Genomic DNA, 18,231 nt, shown 5'->3' with positions numbered 1-18,231 from the left:
AATTCGCAGGGCTATAAAAGTGATTTACATACCTTAATTTATTTTTATTAGTTTAGTACAATTATTATTATTATTAGGCAAAATTGTAACAAAACCCCTGAACTATTAGTTAGTTGCAATATTGTCCGGTATTATAAGTATTGTACATTTATTATATTTTATAATTTTTATATAAATTAATAAGCGGGGAAATTTTGATAATTTTAACCCTTTGGTCACCGAAAAATATAGCCCGGTGACCAAAAAAGTCATTTTTGCATCCTTTTTATAATTGAGAGTTCCATTTATAACCCCAAATAATTCATGGGTATTTACAATTTTGATAATAATTCACAGGTTTTTTGCACTTTTTCCTACATTTTTTTCTTGTAAATTTATATTTTTAGAGATCTGTAATTTTAGGAATCTTAAGAGTGCGCTGTGCAAGGAAAGTCGCTTGCTCGACTGCACGATATATATAATTACACATACTTCGAAATACACACTCGAAATTCCAAACCTCATCTCTCTCTCTCTCTTCCAAACCCTTGCTCTCTTTCTCTCTCTCATCATGGGTCAGGGAACTCCGGGCGGTCTGAACCGCCAACCACCAGGCGACCGAAAGCAAGACGGCGACAAGAAGGAGAAGAAGTTTGAACCGGCGGCGCCGCCGGCCCGAGTCGGCCGCAAGCAGCGGAAGCAGAAGGGACCGGAGGCGGCGGCGCGGCTTCCGACGGTGACGCCACTGACGAAGTGCAAGCTGAGGTTACTAAAACTCGAGCGAATCAAAGACTACCTTCTGATGGAAGAAGAGTTCGTGACGAATCAAGAGAGATTGAAACCCCAAGAAGAGAAAACGGAGGAGGACCGATCTAAGGTCGACGATCTGCGTGGGTCGCCGATGAGCGTTGGCAATCTCGAGGAGTTGATCGATGAGAATCACGCCATCGTGTCGTCTTCGGTGGGACCGGAGTACTACGTGGGGATTTTGTCGTTCGTAGACAAGGACCAGCTTGAGCCTGGGTGTGCCATTTTGATGCACAATAAGGTATTGTTGTTTTTGTTTGAATTGTGGTTTCTGATTGTGAAACCTTACGGTTTTCAATTATTGAGCTGTGATTAGTAACTGTTAGGTGATACTCAATTTGATGTGAAAATGAGAGATTAGGGTTCATTCATTTTCCAATTTTCTGATATTATTCTCTGTTTTTGCGTGTTTTTGAGGGCTTTAGGGTCCATTGAGCTTGGTTTTGGGCAATTTACTGCTTCAGATTCTTAATTTCTCTGTCTAGTGTTTTTTATAGTCTGCTTGTTCCTATAGACAGTGATCAACTTGAGCCTGGATATGCGATTATGATGAACAATAAGTTATTGCTTTTTTTTTTTTGTTGAAATTATGATTTCGATTAGTGATCAGGATATTAGGCTTTTGAATTATTCAGTTCATGTTTGATTTGATGAGAAAATGGGAACCTAGGGAATTTATTTATTTATTTTATTTTATTTTTTTTGCCTTTTCAAAATTTTGAATTATTCGGTTCATGTTTGATTTGATGAGCTGTGTTTGTAGGATTTGGGGTTTGATTGAGGTTAGTTTAGGGGAAGTTACTGCTTCAGATTTGTAGTTTCTTTTCTAGTGTTTTTTCATTATTCTGCTTGTAATATGCTCTTTATTAAAGTTTCATTTTGGTGTTGTTACGAAAGGTAAGGAACTAAGGACTTGTTGGACGAATCTTAGCTTTTTTCAGCATTGGGTCTTAGTTGGACTGATTCCTAGGCAGGTTTGCAAATAATTTAGGAGTAATTGCAGAAACTTCCCCAACCCATATATATATATATATATTTATTGGATATAGCCATTGGGAAAAGCAAAAAACCCCTAAACTATCAATACTTGGCAAATAAGGACTATTTGTTAGGTACCACTGAAATTACAGTTTTGCCTTTGTCACTTTGAAAAGGGAAAAAAAAGGAGAAATAAAAGCATATTGTAGAGTGAACAAAATACAATTGCAACACCAACACTCTCTAAAGATTTGTCCCCCTTCAACTTCCCTCACCAACGCTCTCTCTCTTTCTGGGACCAGAAAATTCTGTAATTGGTTTCCTCTTTTGGGGTGTGGTGTTTTTAGTCATGCATATCTAGATATGGGATATGGTGATGATGGCAGGGTGGCCAGGGAAACAATGAACACTGTGTTGCAGAGAGTTGGGGTTGGTAGTTTTGGTGGGATCAGCCAGAAGAGGTGCAAGTATGAGATTTAAGATGAAGATGGGACCATGGGGATGGTGCAGATTGGTTCTGAGAGGACCAATAATGTGCTCACCTTGATGAGCGATGCCGATGGAGGTCATTGAGATTCGGCTGAGGCGATTCCACAAACATTTCAGTTATAATTCGAGGATGAATACAGGGTAATTGAGTTGGTTCTCTCCTGGGCCTCGATGGTCTTTGTTCTGCTTTAGTATTAAGTATTCATATGTTTATATGAACATATAAGCATACATGTCTATATATGTACATATTTGAAATGTACTTCTTGCATTCATAAGCATACATGTCTATATATGTACATATTTGAAATGTACTTCTTGCATTCATAAGTATGGAACATCAAACAATAAGAATGGATTGTCTACCTACCTAAGAAATTAAAGCAATTACACTACATCTAAGCTAATGACATGAAAATTAAGCTAATTAAACTAAGGATGTGCACAATCCATCAAGAAATGAGTATGAATCATCAAATAAACCACAAGAGTAATCAATTAAGCACCATGCCTTGACTATCACTAGATATATAATATCAACACTCATAGACATGCATCAATTTCATTAAATCTAGAGAAAAACACATGAACACTCATTCTAGCATACATAGACATATGGATAGAATTAAATGATCAATTGAAAACATTAATCCATACAAATCATGTTAAAATAATAAGATTTATATTTATTCATGGTCAAAACATTAATTACAACTAAAATCCCCAAAAATATACAAAAGACTAGGGGAAGCAACCTTAGGGGCTATAAGGATTTAGCCACTCATTGTAGTGGCCATGGAATCCTCAAGGGTTAACTTAGAGATTGGCATCATCATCTTCATTCTTGCTTTTTTCTCAAAACTTTAGTTCTAGAGAGAGAAACTATTTCTATATTTGGTATAAATTCAATTCTATCTCACTCTTTACAAAATTGTATCAATTAATCTATTACAAGCCTCTTTGAGTAGGCAACAAGTCAGAAATAATGCCTCTGATTGGTGGAAATTCGCAACTACAAAAGTAGGTAGAGTCCGGCGTGCTCGGGAATCAGATAGCACACTACTATAGTGCAAACTTTCTTTACTGCATAACTAGCTAGTCAACCTCAAAAGGGTAAAACAACAATGGTAAAGACAATATAAGGCAAGACAAAGTAAGTTATATATTTATATGTACAAGATTAGGGTTGATAGGACTTGGAAGTTACCTAATATGAAGGGGGTCATTGAAGGAGTTGCTGCAGTATTAGTAGCAGCAGCAGTTTGAGCATTAGGCAGAGAAGATGAACTGCATCAAGAGTTCATTGGCATATTTGTCAACCAAAAAAAGGTAGAATGGTCATAAATCATAATACATATGATTGTATGACACATTGTGCATGTGACCCACATTTCTTCTTTTGACGGAGTTACGACGACAGGGGAATACATACAACTTCTTGATAATAGGTGGTTTCATGCCAAAATAGTATTTTTGGGGGGTTATCTGCAAAAATTTAATAGTTCAGGGGCTTTTTTGAAATTTAAAAAAAAATTATCATGAATGATATACATAGTCTCATTCAAGAAATTATTATCCATTTGTCATTTCATTTTGCACTTTTTGTTTGATTGAAAAGAAATATTGAGGAAATATGCTGGAAAGAAATATTTAAATATTTTTGTATTATATATGCTCTTTTCTCAGGTTCTTTCTGTTGTTGGACTTCTTCAAGATGAAGTTGATCCAATGGTGTCTGTAATGAAGGTTGAGAAGGCGCCATTGGAGTCATATGCTGACATTGGTGGCTTAGATGCCCAGATACAGGAAATCAAAGAAGCAGTAGAGCTCCCTCTAACACACCCTGAATTATATGAAGACATTGGTATCAAGCCTCCTAAGGGGGTGATACTTTATGGAGAGCCTGGAACTGGCAAGACTTTACTTGCTAAGGTGTGAACCTAATCCACTTATCTGTTGAGTTACTGCATTTAAACTTATTATGCGTCTCTGCCTATTCTTTTCATCATCCTTTTTGCATTTTGTTATCTCTAGGATATGCCCCACTATGGCCTTGATTGATAAAACGTAAGTTTGCTTGTACAGTTGGTGTATGCTGTCAATGACTCCTAAATATTTGTGTTAACATCAATTGCGAACTATATATTTTTATGGAAACTATTTTTCCCATTAAAGAGCATGTATATACGAGTTTTTCCCTTGCTCTAGAAATCTTTTTTTTTTTTTGTCTTTATTGGTTACCCATGTTTGCATAAATATAAAACATTAATTTCTCTCATACCAAAAAAAAAAAAAATGATATACTTGATGGCTTGTTTCAAACACATTTGATTGAATTGTATTATATTGTGTTATACAATCGTTACTTGATGTGATTTGCTTAGTTTAAAGACTAACTAAACTAATGCTTGGATTTTTGAAGGCAATAGTGGTTTTTTTTTTTTTTTTTTTTTGGGGGGGGGGGGGGGGGGGGGGGGGGGGGTGTTGGTAATTGTATTTTATTTACTTGCTTAGTTACTCGCTAATAATAGATGATTAGCCATCTGTTAATCAATGGCTAGGCGTAAGACTTTATGGTTGATTGCACGAGTTGTGTCAAAATAGTCCTTAATTCTAGGTCTCTGTGGTATTGTTTTCAGGCTGTGGCAAACTCCACATCTGCAACTTTTTTACGTGTTGTTGGAAGTGAATTGATTCAAAAATATTTGGGAGATGGTCCGAAGTTAGTGAGGGAACTCTTTAGAGTTGCGGACGATCTCTCACCTTCAATTGTGTTCATTGATGAAATTGATGCAATTGGTACAAAAAGGTGAGTCCATGAATAGTAGTAGTGACTGCAGAGCAATTCTGTTGGGTGGTTATTAATTTTGGCATGTGTTACAGGTACGATGCTCACTCAGGTGGTGAACGTGAAATTCAGAGGACTATGTTGGAACTGCTGAATCAGTTGGATGGTTTTGATTCTAGAGGAGATGTAAAGGTGATCCTAGCAACAAACAAAATTGAAAGTCTTGATCCTGCACTGCTTCGCCCTGGTCGAATAGACAGGAAGATTGAATTCCCTCTTCCTGATATTAAAACAAGGAGACGCATTTTCCAGGTGCATGCATGGCTTAATTTATATAGATACAAAAATATCGGTTTTAGTTTTGATGAGTCTTATCTTTGTGATAACTTTCACCTAAGCAAACCTTTTACTTTTGAGATGCAGATACACACATCAAGGATGACATTGGCTGATGATGTCAACTTGGAAGAATTTGTTATGACTAAGGATGAGTTTTCTGGAGCTGATATCAAGGCAATATGCACTGAAGCCGGTTTGCTTGCATTAAGAGAGCGTCGTATGAAGGTGAGACCAATGGCTTTTGCTTCTTGCGCTTCTTATGACCAATTCTCACAAAACATATAAAAAAATCATAATATGTTGTCTATCCACGGTAATATTAGTTCGGGGGCCCATGGTTGTTGGCATATTGCTTTTATTTGTTTTTTGAAAAGTAAGCTGTTCCATTACTCAAAACAATCATGTACAAGAAGAAAAGAGACATTCCTTCCTCAATATATACCCTCACAAAAAAAGTACTAAAATCCAATAGAGCAAAACACACCACCTCCACCTAAAAAAGAATCTTTTAGCAATGAATTTGATATCAAAGCCTCTAAACCTCACAACTCAACTAAAACAGATCAGGATTAAAAAGGAAGGAAAATTGAAACTCCTATCTTTTATGAAAAAAAAAACAAGCTTCACAACAGTCCGTTCTTGAGCTGCAATCGGAACTGAGACAAAAATCAGCACACCAATGCAAACCAATCAAGACAGTACAGAGATTTGTAATACAATCTAAAAAGTACACAGCATGTGCCAAACCTAAAGTACCTTGACATACATCTAAATCAGCATTTCAGAAAAAGACAGGCCTTTCACTTCTCCAGCACTGTTCCAGGAAGATTCCATTCCCCAACAAGCCATTTATTTACCTGATTATCCTCAAAACCTTTAAGGGAAAGACTAGTCTAATAATTTCCATGATTTCTCTGTTAGGTGGTTCCATCTCTTTACTCAAGAGTTCAAATTCTTAGATTCCTTTCTGCCCAAATTGAATAGACCACAGCCCCAAAAACTTGCCTATTCAGCGTAGAAACTAAAGATCTGCCAATTTATCCAAATTAAAACACATTTAGCTCTGATATTGGACCAAACTCTATGTGCAGCAGCATTAAAATAATGATGCTCATTGTCCTCAGTTTGTCTGCAGAACACACAGCTTTCTGAATTTATTATCCTCATCTTTGTAATTTGTTTTTAGTAATCTAAGATAGTTACCCATAACAAAAAGGAGTGTTTTGGACCTGCCCCTTCAAACAGTGAAAAAGTGATGCCACAGGACTATGGCTTTTTTAGTCCCGATATCATCCCATACTCATTGTTTAGATAAGTCTTTATTGATAGGCAACCATATCATCTGATCTTCAGTTTCAGATGGCTGTAAATCAGAAGGCATAGGGTCCCTTGTGTAAAACTGATGACTTTTTCAACTTCCACTTAATAGAAAGAATGGAACTTATGAATAATAATTCAGAAGCTAAGTGCTCAATTCACCTTAAAAGGTTCCCTCAATAGGGCAGGAAATGTCGGAGCACCCCTAGGTTGCCTCGAAGAGGGAAGAGAGAAACAACACAATGCTATGATAATGATGTTTGTTAACCGGAAGAGTTTTTAAAATTTAACTATGTTAATACTTAAAAGACATATATTATGTTGTAATTTGACCATCATCTTTTTAGTGTTTGATTCTCTTACAAGAATGTTTGATGTGTCTCAGGTAACACATCCAGACTTCAAAAAGGCGAAAGACAAGGTTATGTTCAAGAAGAAAGAGGGGGTCCCAGAAGGACTGTATATGTGAATGCTGTGTTCTTTATAGACATGGTCATTTGTGTGGCGTATTTCTCTGAAGTTAGCACTTCGTTTTACTTATTTTTTGTTGAACATTTGACATTGGTGATATCAAAACAGTGGTCATTTTGTTAGGTCAATCTGATTAATATTAGTAGCTAATCTGACATTCATCGATTTTACTTTTGTTGGAGGGATTTGTTTCATTTAGATGTTGAATATTAAATACACTGACCTCCAATGAGGTTTTAGCCTAATCACAAGGATCAAGGATGAAAAATCTTGCACGACGTTGTTTGTTAGGGAAGAGACAACAAAGGACTAAAATGGGAACAGTTTACTTTTAGTCTGAACACGGAGGAAGAAGAGACGGTGGTGGTGGTGGTGGTGGGTGCTTGAAAGGAGGGAGAGAACACAGAAAGGAAGAAGAGAAAGGAAAGAGGAAAGAGGATAGATAATAATTGCAAAAATGTCAATTCACAAGCTTAGATTTTTCGTCTGTTTTATTATTAAAATAATCAGAGTAAAAGAGTAATTTCATTGTCACTTTAGATGTTACATACTAGATCTGACCAACCAATGCAAGAATTAAAAACATCTCTCTCCGTGGCGTTATTGGATTTTAACCCAGCTGCATATGATAGCATTTAACTGGGTCCGTGAAACAGAAATGAGGTTTTAGCTTTGTGACATCAAATTATATTGTTTTTAAACAACTGAACCGAACATGTCATGGGATCATTCAAATTAAAATGTAGCAAACTTTAGATGTGTTCTCCTTCATTGCATTACTGTTAAAGATAGTAATGGTAATTTAAAGGGTAAATTAGTAAATTATATTGACTTTTCCAGATGTTTAGGCAAATCACACCCCTCTAAAGTTTTAGCGCGCGCTTGCTCAAATAAACACCCTTAAAATTTTATTTTTGAAAGATCGGTTAGACTAAATTTTAGTAAATGATAATTTTGTCATTCCCTTATATGAAAAAACAATATGATTAAAGTTTGCCTATTTTGGAACAATCACACTTCCTTGTGAAATTTGTCATCCAAACATTTTTTTCCTAATTGATACTTACACACGTCTCTAGTGAAATTCAAACCCTTAAATTCCTTTTGAATTTATTAATTTTAATTATAAAATATCAAAATACTTAAATAACCAAATTATCTTCAGCACCCAAATCAATTCTACAACCCTCCACACCAAAATCCACAACTACCACCGTCCCCACCCCCAAACCACCGCCACCATCTCCACCCAGCAACCACCCTGCATATTCGGGCAATTTATTTTCTCTATTCATTAATCATGAGCCGACCTTCACCCTCTCACCACCAATTAATTACAAAGCCAAACCCACAAAAAAAGAAAAAAAAAAACAAAGAAGAAAAAAAAGCAAGAGACAACAACCCATTTACAGAACAGTCAAGCCATCACCGCCGGATTTTTCTCTTTGGCCGTCCTTGCTCGCCTGCCGCCATCATCCAGAGCCGAGCTAGCCGTCGCCATCATCCACGGCCGAGCCAGACATCACCGTCTTCAGCCTTGCACACCACTGAGCTCGCCGTCGCCTCCTTTACAGTCGACATCATCAAAGCCCAAGCTCTCCGCCGTCACCCTCATCTAAGCCGCCGCCGATTCATCCACGGCCGAACCAATCCATCTCCACCTGCCGAGTTCTCCTTGGCCGCCGGTGCCGCGCCTATATGTTGACTTCTCTTATTTCCACTCTTCCTATATAAAACTATAGCCATTCTCTAGGGCAAAAGTTAATAATTTGACCAGCATAGAAGGCTGGATAAAAGTTATGAGATCTCAGCTTGAGTTCTAGTCATTCCAATTTGATAAAGTTTATGAGATTGATATGAAGCAATTGCACTAGTGGAATGTTGTTCATCAATTCTAATTACCAGTCAATTGTAATATTCATTTACTGTCAACAAGTCTTCTAAATTTTTATTTAAATTTCTTGCTGATATAAGTTATCAAATTTGAGTAATTTTTACTTAAAGAAAGAAATCACATTCAGTTTGAATAAGATTTTAAGAACTTTTGATGACACAACAGTTTTTAAGTACCTACAAAAACTGTTTAATAATGTTGTCTCCTCCTTTAAAATTTGTTTCCAAAAATATGATTTTTAGAAAAAAAAAAAAAAAAAAACAAATCTATAATGTTTTCACCAGTGCAAAATTTGGGAATGTTTAGATGTATGCAAGCTTTCATTTTTATTTCAAATTTGTAATTTTTAAGTTACAACAAAACAACTTCAGAATTACTAAAATTTGTCAAAAATATCTTAACCAAAATACGATTTAACTACCCAAATTTCAACAATTGATTAAATGCATTGAATATCGTGAAAGAAAAAAAACAAAGAAATCATGAATTGGCTGGCTACGTGATTCATGTTTTTCTTTTGATGGCGTTGATTGACTTGTGCTTAAAAAGAAGAAAAAAACGGAAAGAAGGTGAGTTTCACGTTTCACTCTCTTATTCCTTGCTTTCGGTGCAGAATTTAAGGCTATGTGGGTTGACCCGAGTCAAGAATATATTATTATATTCTTATCAGAGACACAGATACATTTGATAGATTTGGAGATTTCTTTTCCTTTTTGACTGCATGTTTGGATGAAAAGAAACGAAAGGAAAGTGGGAAAGAAACTAGAGGGAAGCTGCAGTTTTTCAAGGGTAAGTGGCCCGATAATTGCTGAGTGAGTTTCACGTTGCACACTCCCTTCACTTTGAGGTAAGTGCATCTTATCAAATAATTTAATTTTACTTTGACTTGTTTGTTTTGACGTAAAATATTTTTTTTATATTTTTAATAAAGATTTACGTTGAAGTTGAGGTCGATTCCATCGGGCCGAACATGTAAAATAATTTGTCGAAAAGTGATAAATAAGTTATTTTTCTTCTATTTTAATATATATATTTTTTTCGTAAATATTTTACTACAACCAAACATTCAAAAAAAAAAAAAAAATTTAATATCCAAACAAACGGAATCTTTATGTTCCATCATTTTCCTATTCATCTTTTTTCCTTTGTTTATTCAAGTTGGATTAGAGTTTCTATGAACTTTTGTAGACCCAACTGAATACTCAGGTCTTTATTTGATTAGGTCTGGAGTTGCATTGCTCCAATTTTTCTTATGGATATTCTACTCTTCTTTTTTTTTTTTTCCTTCTTTTTTTTTTTGGATTGTTATTTCAGATTATCTAAGAAACCTAATCTGCATCATAGTTTCAGTCCAATGACGAAACTTTAATATCAACAAATTATGAAATACAAGAAAATTTAAACTGAAATAATTAAAGTAGATTTTAAGTCGATGTATTCCATAATAGGTGTAGAGAGAAACTGTGTTTCAATATATGGATTAATGATATTTAGTAGTACCAAATCACAATCTCTCACATAATCTACGTACAAAAATTGCATTGGACAAATTAATTGCGTAGAAACTTGCCTTTCGTTTTATATCACAGCCTTACAATATGTATTGGGTGTGCTGTTATTTTTTATTTTTATTTTTATTTTTTCAGTCTCTCTCTTTCATTGAAATCCTATCTATATATATAATTTTTTTTTTCCTTTCAGAAAGGTAAAATTCTATCTAAATTTACCACAAAGTAAAATTGGATTTTTGTCTCTGTTCTCAAGTAAAACATTGCACGTGTCTAACACCTTGACTTTTTGTGTGGAAAGCCAATGGTAGCTGTAAAGATATTTTTATATTTACTTTGGGGACTTCCTATTCATGCTTTGGAAAAGAAAAGGCAATGACATTAAGAAGGCCTACTTAAACCCAAATCCGTTCAATTACTTGGCATTCACTAATGGAGTACTCAGAAGGAGTATTGAGGTTATCATTATTTTTTATGTCTGTTTTGGCGAATGAGTGTTATGGGTGTTGGGAGCAAGAGAGAGTCGCTCTTTTGGGGCTCAAACCTTCCATCAACCACCCATATATGGCTCTTCCTTGCCATCATGGGAGGAGGACTTCGATTGCTGTGAATGGTAAGGTGTTGAGTGCAATACCACCATACTTTGCGTCATCAAATTTTCGCTTAATTCTACGAGAGAATATGAGTTAGAAGATTGGTATTTAAACACTTTAATATTTCTTCCTTTTGAATCTCTCATAAGCCTAGACTTAGCTTACCAAAATATACAAGGATGTATTGAGAACGAAAGTTTACCTAACTTCTCTCTTCATATATATATATATATATATATATATAAAAGATGAGATACATATTCATTTTAAGGATTGCATTTGATGATTGATTGGTTCCTTTATTTTTTAAAATTTCTTTATTATTATTATTTTTATTTTTAGAACAAAGTTGTGTGTTATTGCTAAGAAATAACCTGCAAATTACTTTTTTATTGTGGGCCTTGCAGGTTTTGAAAAACTATCAAGGTTGAGCAATTTACAAATCCTTGATTTAACGGACAATTATTTCAATAATAGCATCCTAACATCTCTGAATGGATTTTCAACACTCAAGACTCTAAATTAAGTGATAACAGATTGAATGGAACGATTTATATGAAAGGTGACTGTAATATTGTAGCAACCTCTCATCATTCAAAGCTCAGTTCTAGATCCAAAACAAAACATAAATGCTCATGTTTATAATATTATCCTCATGTTAATTTGGTTAATAGTGAGCAATGTATTATAGCTAATTATTACTATTTTTTTCTGATTTCTCTTTCCCTACTAGATTTGGATGGTTTGAACAACTTGAAAGAGCTGAATATAACCGGGACAACATCGATAATATCATATCCAACCAAGGTATACATCTACCAAGAAGAAAATATAGTTTTAACATTTTAAGTCAATTAATTATATATTCAACTCTCTTAAAAATTAATTCAATATCGATTCTCCACTGACTTAGGGAGACATTTACTTAGCAACGTAATTAGCTAACCTTTCTTCAAAATGAAAAAATATATAAAAGTGTTATTTTCTCTTCATTGTACCAAAAAGAGTTAGGGTTGGGCATATATATTTTAACACAATCAATGTTGAAAAGTAAGACTCCATTTGGATTAAAGGAATATTTGACATGAATTGAATTGGATAAACTTAAGAAGCATGCATGATTTAAATTTATATCTAATTATTTAGATTGAAACATTATGCATGTATGCATCAATTTCAAATAATTAATAATTATGGTGGAAGGAGTTTTTTGTAATTTAAAACACATGACAAGAAGGATTTTAGTGCGCAAACTAGTTCAATATTTCCCTTGGTGGGCTCCTAAATCCAACTTCAATAGTAATTTTTTTTTTTTTTTAATTTCTTTCTCCTAAATCCAACTTTAATAGTAAAGTCAGTAATTTTTTAGGCAAACAATACATGTCTTGCATGTCACCTTAAAAATTAGTACTCCCCGTAGGTGACACTTCAATTGGAATGGAGGGAGTATTAGATGAAAGTTAATTAGACTTCGTCATTCTAATGGTGTTCAGGGCTTTGTGAATTGAGGAGTACTCTTCAACATCTTGATCTCTCCTATAACAAACTGGAGGGTAACTTGCCCGGGTGCTTGGCAAAGTTGACATCCCTTCGTTTTTTGGATCTGTATTCCAATCAATTCACTGGAAATATTGCATTTTCTCCACTTATTCAAATGACATTTCTTGAACACCTTGTCCTTTCAAACAACCGCTTCCAAGTCCCAATCACGTTTCCATCATTCTTCAACCACTCAAAACTCAAGCTCATTGAAAGCCAAGAAAACGAATTGGTGTCAGAATTGAATTTCCAGACTCCGGCGCCGCGTTTCCAACTGGCTGTTATTCGTTTATCTCACAGTGCATCTAGCAATACCAGTAGCACTACAGACTTTCCCAACTTCCTCTACTACCAAAAGGACCTCCAAATAGTTGAGATTTCTCAAATTAGCTTTGATGGGAAGTTTCCAAATTGGTTGTTGGAGAACAATAGAGGATTAGTAGGACTTTTTCTACCAAATAATTCATTCCGTAGATATCCTCAGTTGCCATCCCATCCCGAAACACAGCTTCTAGCACTAGATATCTCTCACAATAACTTCCAGCATATTCCGAGAAACATTGGTACAACTTTTCCAGGTTTAATATGGTTAACCATGTCCGGAAATAGATTTGGTGGTAGCATTCCCTCTTCATTAGGTGATATGTCTTCTCTACAGATTCTTGACTTGTCCAACAATCAACTATCGGGTGGAATACCGGAGCACTTGGCCATGGGTTGCATGGTCTTAAAAATTTTGAAACTGTCACATAACAATTTGATATATTTGCAGAAACCAAGGGTTTCAGCTATGCATTAGATATATTTGCAGAAACCAAGCACAGATCTTATCAGGGCGAATTCGGTAGAGAAGCAGAAGTAAAATTCACTAATAAAGGAACGTCACTCTCTTACAAGGGAATCAATCTTGATCTATTCTCAGCTATTGATCTCTCCTGCAACAGATTGACAGGCCACATTCCAAATGAAATTGGAAACATTGGCGAAATCAGAGCGTTGAACTTGTCTCACAATGGCCTAAGCGGGACAATACCAACAACGTTTTCAAACCTATACAAAGTAGAGAGCTTAGATATCTCCTTCAACAACTTAAGTGGGAAACTCCCTTCACAGCTTAATGAGTTGTATTCTCGGCCATATTTAATGTATCATACAATAACCTGTCCGACACCATACCACAAAGTAAAAGATATGTTCAATTTGATAAATTTGATAATAGTAGCTACATTGGCAATCCACTTCTTTGTGGACCACCACTTTCAAGACCTTGCACCGCCATTGGGCCACCTCCAACAACCCCAACAGTCGTGAATAGCAATGAAGTGGATGATGGCTTCATGGACATGGAATCATTTTATGTGACCTTTACAGCGTCCTACGTAACTATGTCATTAGGGATTGCAGTTGTTTTCTACATCAACCCTTACTGGAGGCGAGTCTGGATTCATTTGGTTGAGGTGTGTGTTACCTTTTGCTACTACTTTGTTGTGGATTATTTTCGAAAGATATTTTGACGGAAAAATATTTAGACGGTGTGTTTGATGGTCGTTAGATATTGTAACTCTTTCCATTTCTTTTCCTTGTGCTGCTTAGGAGTTCAAATTAAATAACATCTTGTAATTATTACCAATTATATTTGGGTTCATTGTAAAATAAATTTGATGTTTGGCAATTCAAAATACTAATGTTTCCTCAAAGTCAGTAAATTATTTATTGTTATGTTTGAGAGCAATGGGATATGGATTTAGAATTGAAGAAAATTTAGTAAAAAATTTGATTTTAATTTTTTACAATTCTAAATTCAAAATGCATTTTGTTCCCATGTTCTCTTTAAAGGTTTTGTATGGGTTAAAACTCAGAAGACCCAAGTATAATTCCGCCTAGTCTTGAGACGTTCTTCAGGTAATGGTGGTTTCAACCGGCCTAAAAATTGTTGTAATTCGGGTCCATGAAACCTAGTAGAAAAGCCTACCAGAAAACTAAAATCACAAATAATTTTCAGATATCTAAAAAAAAATTAAGAAATACTGTATACTAATGATGTGTTCTTTTTAAAACTCTGTTTTCAGAATATGATTTTAGACATAATAAATCAAATAAAATTTGTCCTCCTCTTTAGAGCCTTCAGTTTTGGTGCAGAAAGGCTTTATGGGTTGACCCCAAGTCAAAATGTTAACAAATAATTCAAGTTGATTTTACGTTCCATCATTTGATTTTCTATATTATCTGTTGCTTTTGGTTGGTACCATTATTGAATTCTTTTAGTTTTGGTTTATTTAAGATGGGATTAGAGATTTAGAGGTTCTATAAACACTTCCCAGTCTCTACGGTGGTTTATTTTTCCAAGCATGCGAGACAAAGAAGAGAAAGGGAAACACAATTTGAATGGCTTGTTTTCTGTCATTGAAATTAACCCTTCCCAGCCTGTTTAAATGACTGGTCAATTCTTGACCCATTTAATAAATAACCATTTAGATTAATGGTCTTCAAAATTTTAATAAAAATTATTAAAATTCATTTAAAAATTTATTTATATAAAATTATATAATAAAAAGTTGTTTATTGATGCATTTTAGACCTTACATACAAGGTTGAAAAAAAAATTGACAGGTCATCGAATCCATTACAAACCATATTCTCCCTATTTTTCTCATGAATTATTATGTTAGATTTATCTTTAAAATCTGATTTGGGTCTACAATTGGACTGTTGGACAAAATTTAATATCAACAAATTATAAAATACAAAATAAATAAAACTGAAATAACTATGAGATTATAATGGGAAGAATTTTCTTTGGTTTGATCCAATTGATCAGATGACCTCAAATAACTGAAGTAATTTCTAACTTCAAAGTCAATATCTTCCATAATAGGTGGAGAGAGAAACTTTGTTAGCTAAGTTTTGAAATATAAGGATATCATCCACCCCTGTTTTAGAACGACTAAAAAAATACATATGAAAATTATTTAAATCAATGTTTATAAACTTAAAGTCTTGAAGCTATGTTTAATTTTTTCACTCTAATACTTACCATCGTAATGTGTCAATCATTAGTCAAATCGTGTTAAATGGTGTAAAAAGTGTTCCTGGTGAGTGGTGAACCATTTACAATAAATGTACCACCCTGCCACAGACGTTGACAACCACATAACTGGTGGATTTTTCTCTCTCGTCGTCCTTGCTCGCCGGCTGCCATCGTCCAAAGCCGAGCTCGCCGTCGCCATCATCCACGGCTGAGACATCACCATCTTTAGCCTTGCACATCACTGAGCTCGCCACCGCCGCCATCACAGCCGACATCATTAAAGCCGAAGCTCTCCGCCGTCACCCTTATCTGAGCCGCTGCCAATTCATCCACGGCCAAACCAGTCCGTCTCCACCGGCCGAGTTCTCCTTGCCCGCCGGTGCCGAGCCGCGAACCGTCCTTGTCACCACCGCCCGTCCACTGCTGTTCCTCGCTTTCTGTCGCGAACCAGCCCGTCGCCATCATCTCTACCATCGCCCATCACGGTCGAGCCCTCCACCGGCCGAACCATTGCCACACTTATCTCATCGGTGACTATGGGGCTCTATTGGTCGATGGAATCGAAGGCAGGCCGCTGATCTAGAGTTAGCCACGTCGGATTCGAAGATCTAAAGTAGTCCATTCGTTGATGTAGAAGTGGAGGATGACGATGACGCCAACGGTGGAGGAGAGGCGGCTCGCCGTAGTCTCTGCCTTGTGTGTGTGTGTGTATATATATATATATGTATATGTATATGTATATGTAGTGTGTGTGTGTATATATATATGTGTATATATGTGTGACAGTATGTGTGTGTATATATGTGTGTTGGTGTTGGGGTGGAGGAAGAGAGTAGAGAAGGAAAGAAATGATTATGGGTATGAGGTTAGAAAAGTTATTTCAACATTTAAATTGGTCAATATAAAAGTCAAGTGATAAAAATGTTAATTTATTATCATTGGGGTGTCTTTGGTAGCTCTATCAAAATTGAGGGTGTGTCATTGTCCTAAAATAGTCTCTTTGGCAAACCTTAAGGGCGTTGTTGTACTTTACCCTATAATATAAAGGTATTATTGACTTTTCACACTCAAAGTCACCTTTTGGTAGTTAGTGAACAAGTTCAGAAGAAATCGATAAACGCTGAAGCATCAAACCTTAAAAGAGGTTCGATGTAATTTATCCTAATTTAAAAAATTTCTGAGTTCCCCGTTACATAGGAGACCATGTTGAGTGCTTGCCACATGCCCGCACAAGTGAAAGATTTCGTCGAGTGTTAAAATAATGAACATTAATCCTATGATATTTAATATTGTGGAATTCACATTTTCTAATTGTTAAAACAATAAGAGTAGTGATAAGGAAACCGAAGATTTTTGCCGAAAGAAGGACCAAATCTTACGTGGCTAGGCCACATCAGATTTTTCCTCGCCGTTTTTCTCTTTTCCTCGCCGTTTCTCTCTCTCTCTCCTCTCTTTTTGTCGGCCATTTCTCTCTCTCTCTCTCTCTCTCGCCACTTCTCTCTCTCCTCTCTCTTCAAGTCCTCATCCTCACCTTTTTGTTCAAGTCTCATAATATTCTCTTTATAGGCATCTCTACCTTGGGGTTCTGAAGAGTTGCAGTCACAATAGACATTAATCTTTTACAGAATGAAAATCAAGAGAAACTGATAAATCTTCTCAAAGCTTTGAAGGCGATAGACTACAGTTGCAGCCTTTTTTTTTTTTTTTTTTTTTTGTGTAGACTTTATTGGCAAATATGTGATCTACAAGATACAAAAAACAAATTATATTTCAGTTTTGTCATACTTGAATCGCAAAGAGTTTTACAACACACAGATTATTCCATCTTTAATTTGGTTGAAAGTGAAGCATTCATAATCATTTGTTTTGTTTTGGCCCAAATGATAGAGTTATTTATCAACCATGGATTAAACCCTTGAATTTAAGAGGCAATACAAGATGAAATTTTATTTTTGTTTTTCTCTTCTAATTTTGCAAAAAAAAAAGAGACAGAGAGAAGAGAGGCAGAATCGAGAACCAGAAGAATGGAGGAAGAGGGAGAGAGGAGAGAGAAACGTGGAGGAAGAGGGAGAGAGGAGAGAGAAACGTGGACATTTACGCTTTTAGGAAATACGTGGCCTATTCACGTTAGGTTCGATTTTTTACTGGATTGTTTGATTCGGTCATTATATCATTTTTCAAACAATAATTACCAACAACACACTTTCTTGCCATTGGTTTAGTTAAGTCTTAAATATGGTTAAAAAAAAAAAAAAAAGACACCTTTACTGCTCACGGTACTTTTAAGAGAAACTTTATCCAATTTAGGCTTTTAGCTCATTCATTTTGCTTCGTTCAGTGTCGTAATTATTATAGTCTAATAGTATGAGGATTGTATAATAATAATATTGAAGGCACAACGAAAGCATTTAAAAATTTTCAGGAGCGTAACCACGTGATTTTTCAACAAATCAATAAATACTGTAAATGGATCTCATACCTTTGGACGATTGAATAATCGT

General features: G+C 35.4%; 2 protein-coding genes across 2 annotated transcripts; both read left to right on the top strand.

Moving 5' to 3' along the window:
• The first annotated feature begins 471 nt into the window (after positions 1-471).
• Positions 472-7,296, top strand: LOC132306722 (26S proteasome regulatory subunit 4 homolog A). The gene is made up of 6 exons (XM_059804246.1): positions 472-1,027; positions 3,940-4,185; positions 4,893-5,062; positions 5,137-5,353; positions 5,465-5,605; positions 7,083-7,296. The coding sequence occupies exons 1-6, from the start codon at positions 551-553 to the stop codon at positions 7,164-7,166; spliced, it is 1,335 nt and encodes a 444-aa protein (XP_059660229.1). The 5' UTR covers positions 472-550; the 3' UTR covers positions 7,167-7,296.
• Positions 7,297-11,002: 3,706 nt separating this feature from the next.
• LOC132309408 (receptor-like protein 15) lies at positions 11,003-14,013 on the top strand. Its single transcript, XM_059807721.1, has 5 exons — positions 11,003-11,183; positions 11,535-11,682; positions 11,897-11,970; positions 12,657-13,418; positions 13,475-14,013. Exons 1-5 carry the CDS (start codon positions 11,003-11,005, stop codon positions 14,011-14,013), a joined length of 1,704 nt encoding a protein of 567 aa, XP_059663704.1.
• Positions 14,014-18,231: the final 4,218 nt, after the last annotated feature.

The sequence above is a fragment of the Cornus florida genome, unplaced genomic scaffold, assembly GCF_030987335.1.
Source record: "Cornus florida cultivar Cherokee Brave unplaced genomic scaffold, ASM3098733v1 CherokeeBrave_3.0.0_Hap2_Chr05, whole genome shotgun sequence".
NCBI classification, from domain to species: domain Eukaryota; kingdom Viridiplantae; phylum Streptophyta; class Magnoliopsida; order Cornales; family Cornaceae; genus Cornus; species Cornus florida.
Note: the sequence above shows the minus strand (reverse complement) of the source record. Positions and strands in the feature narration are given on the sequence as shown.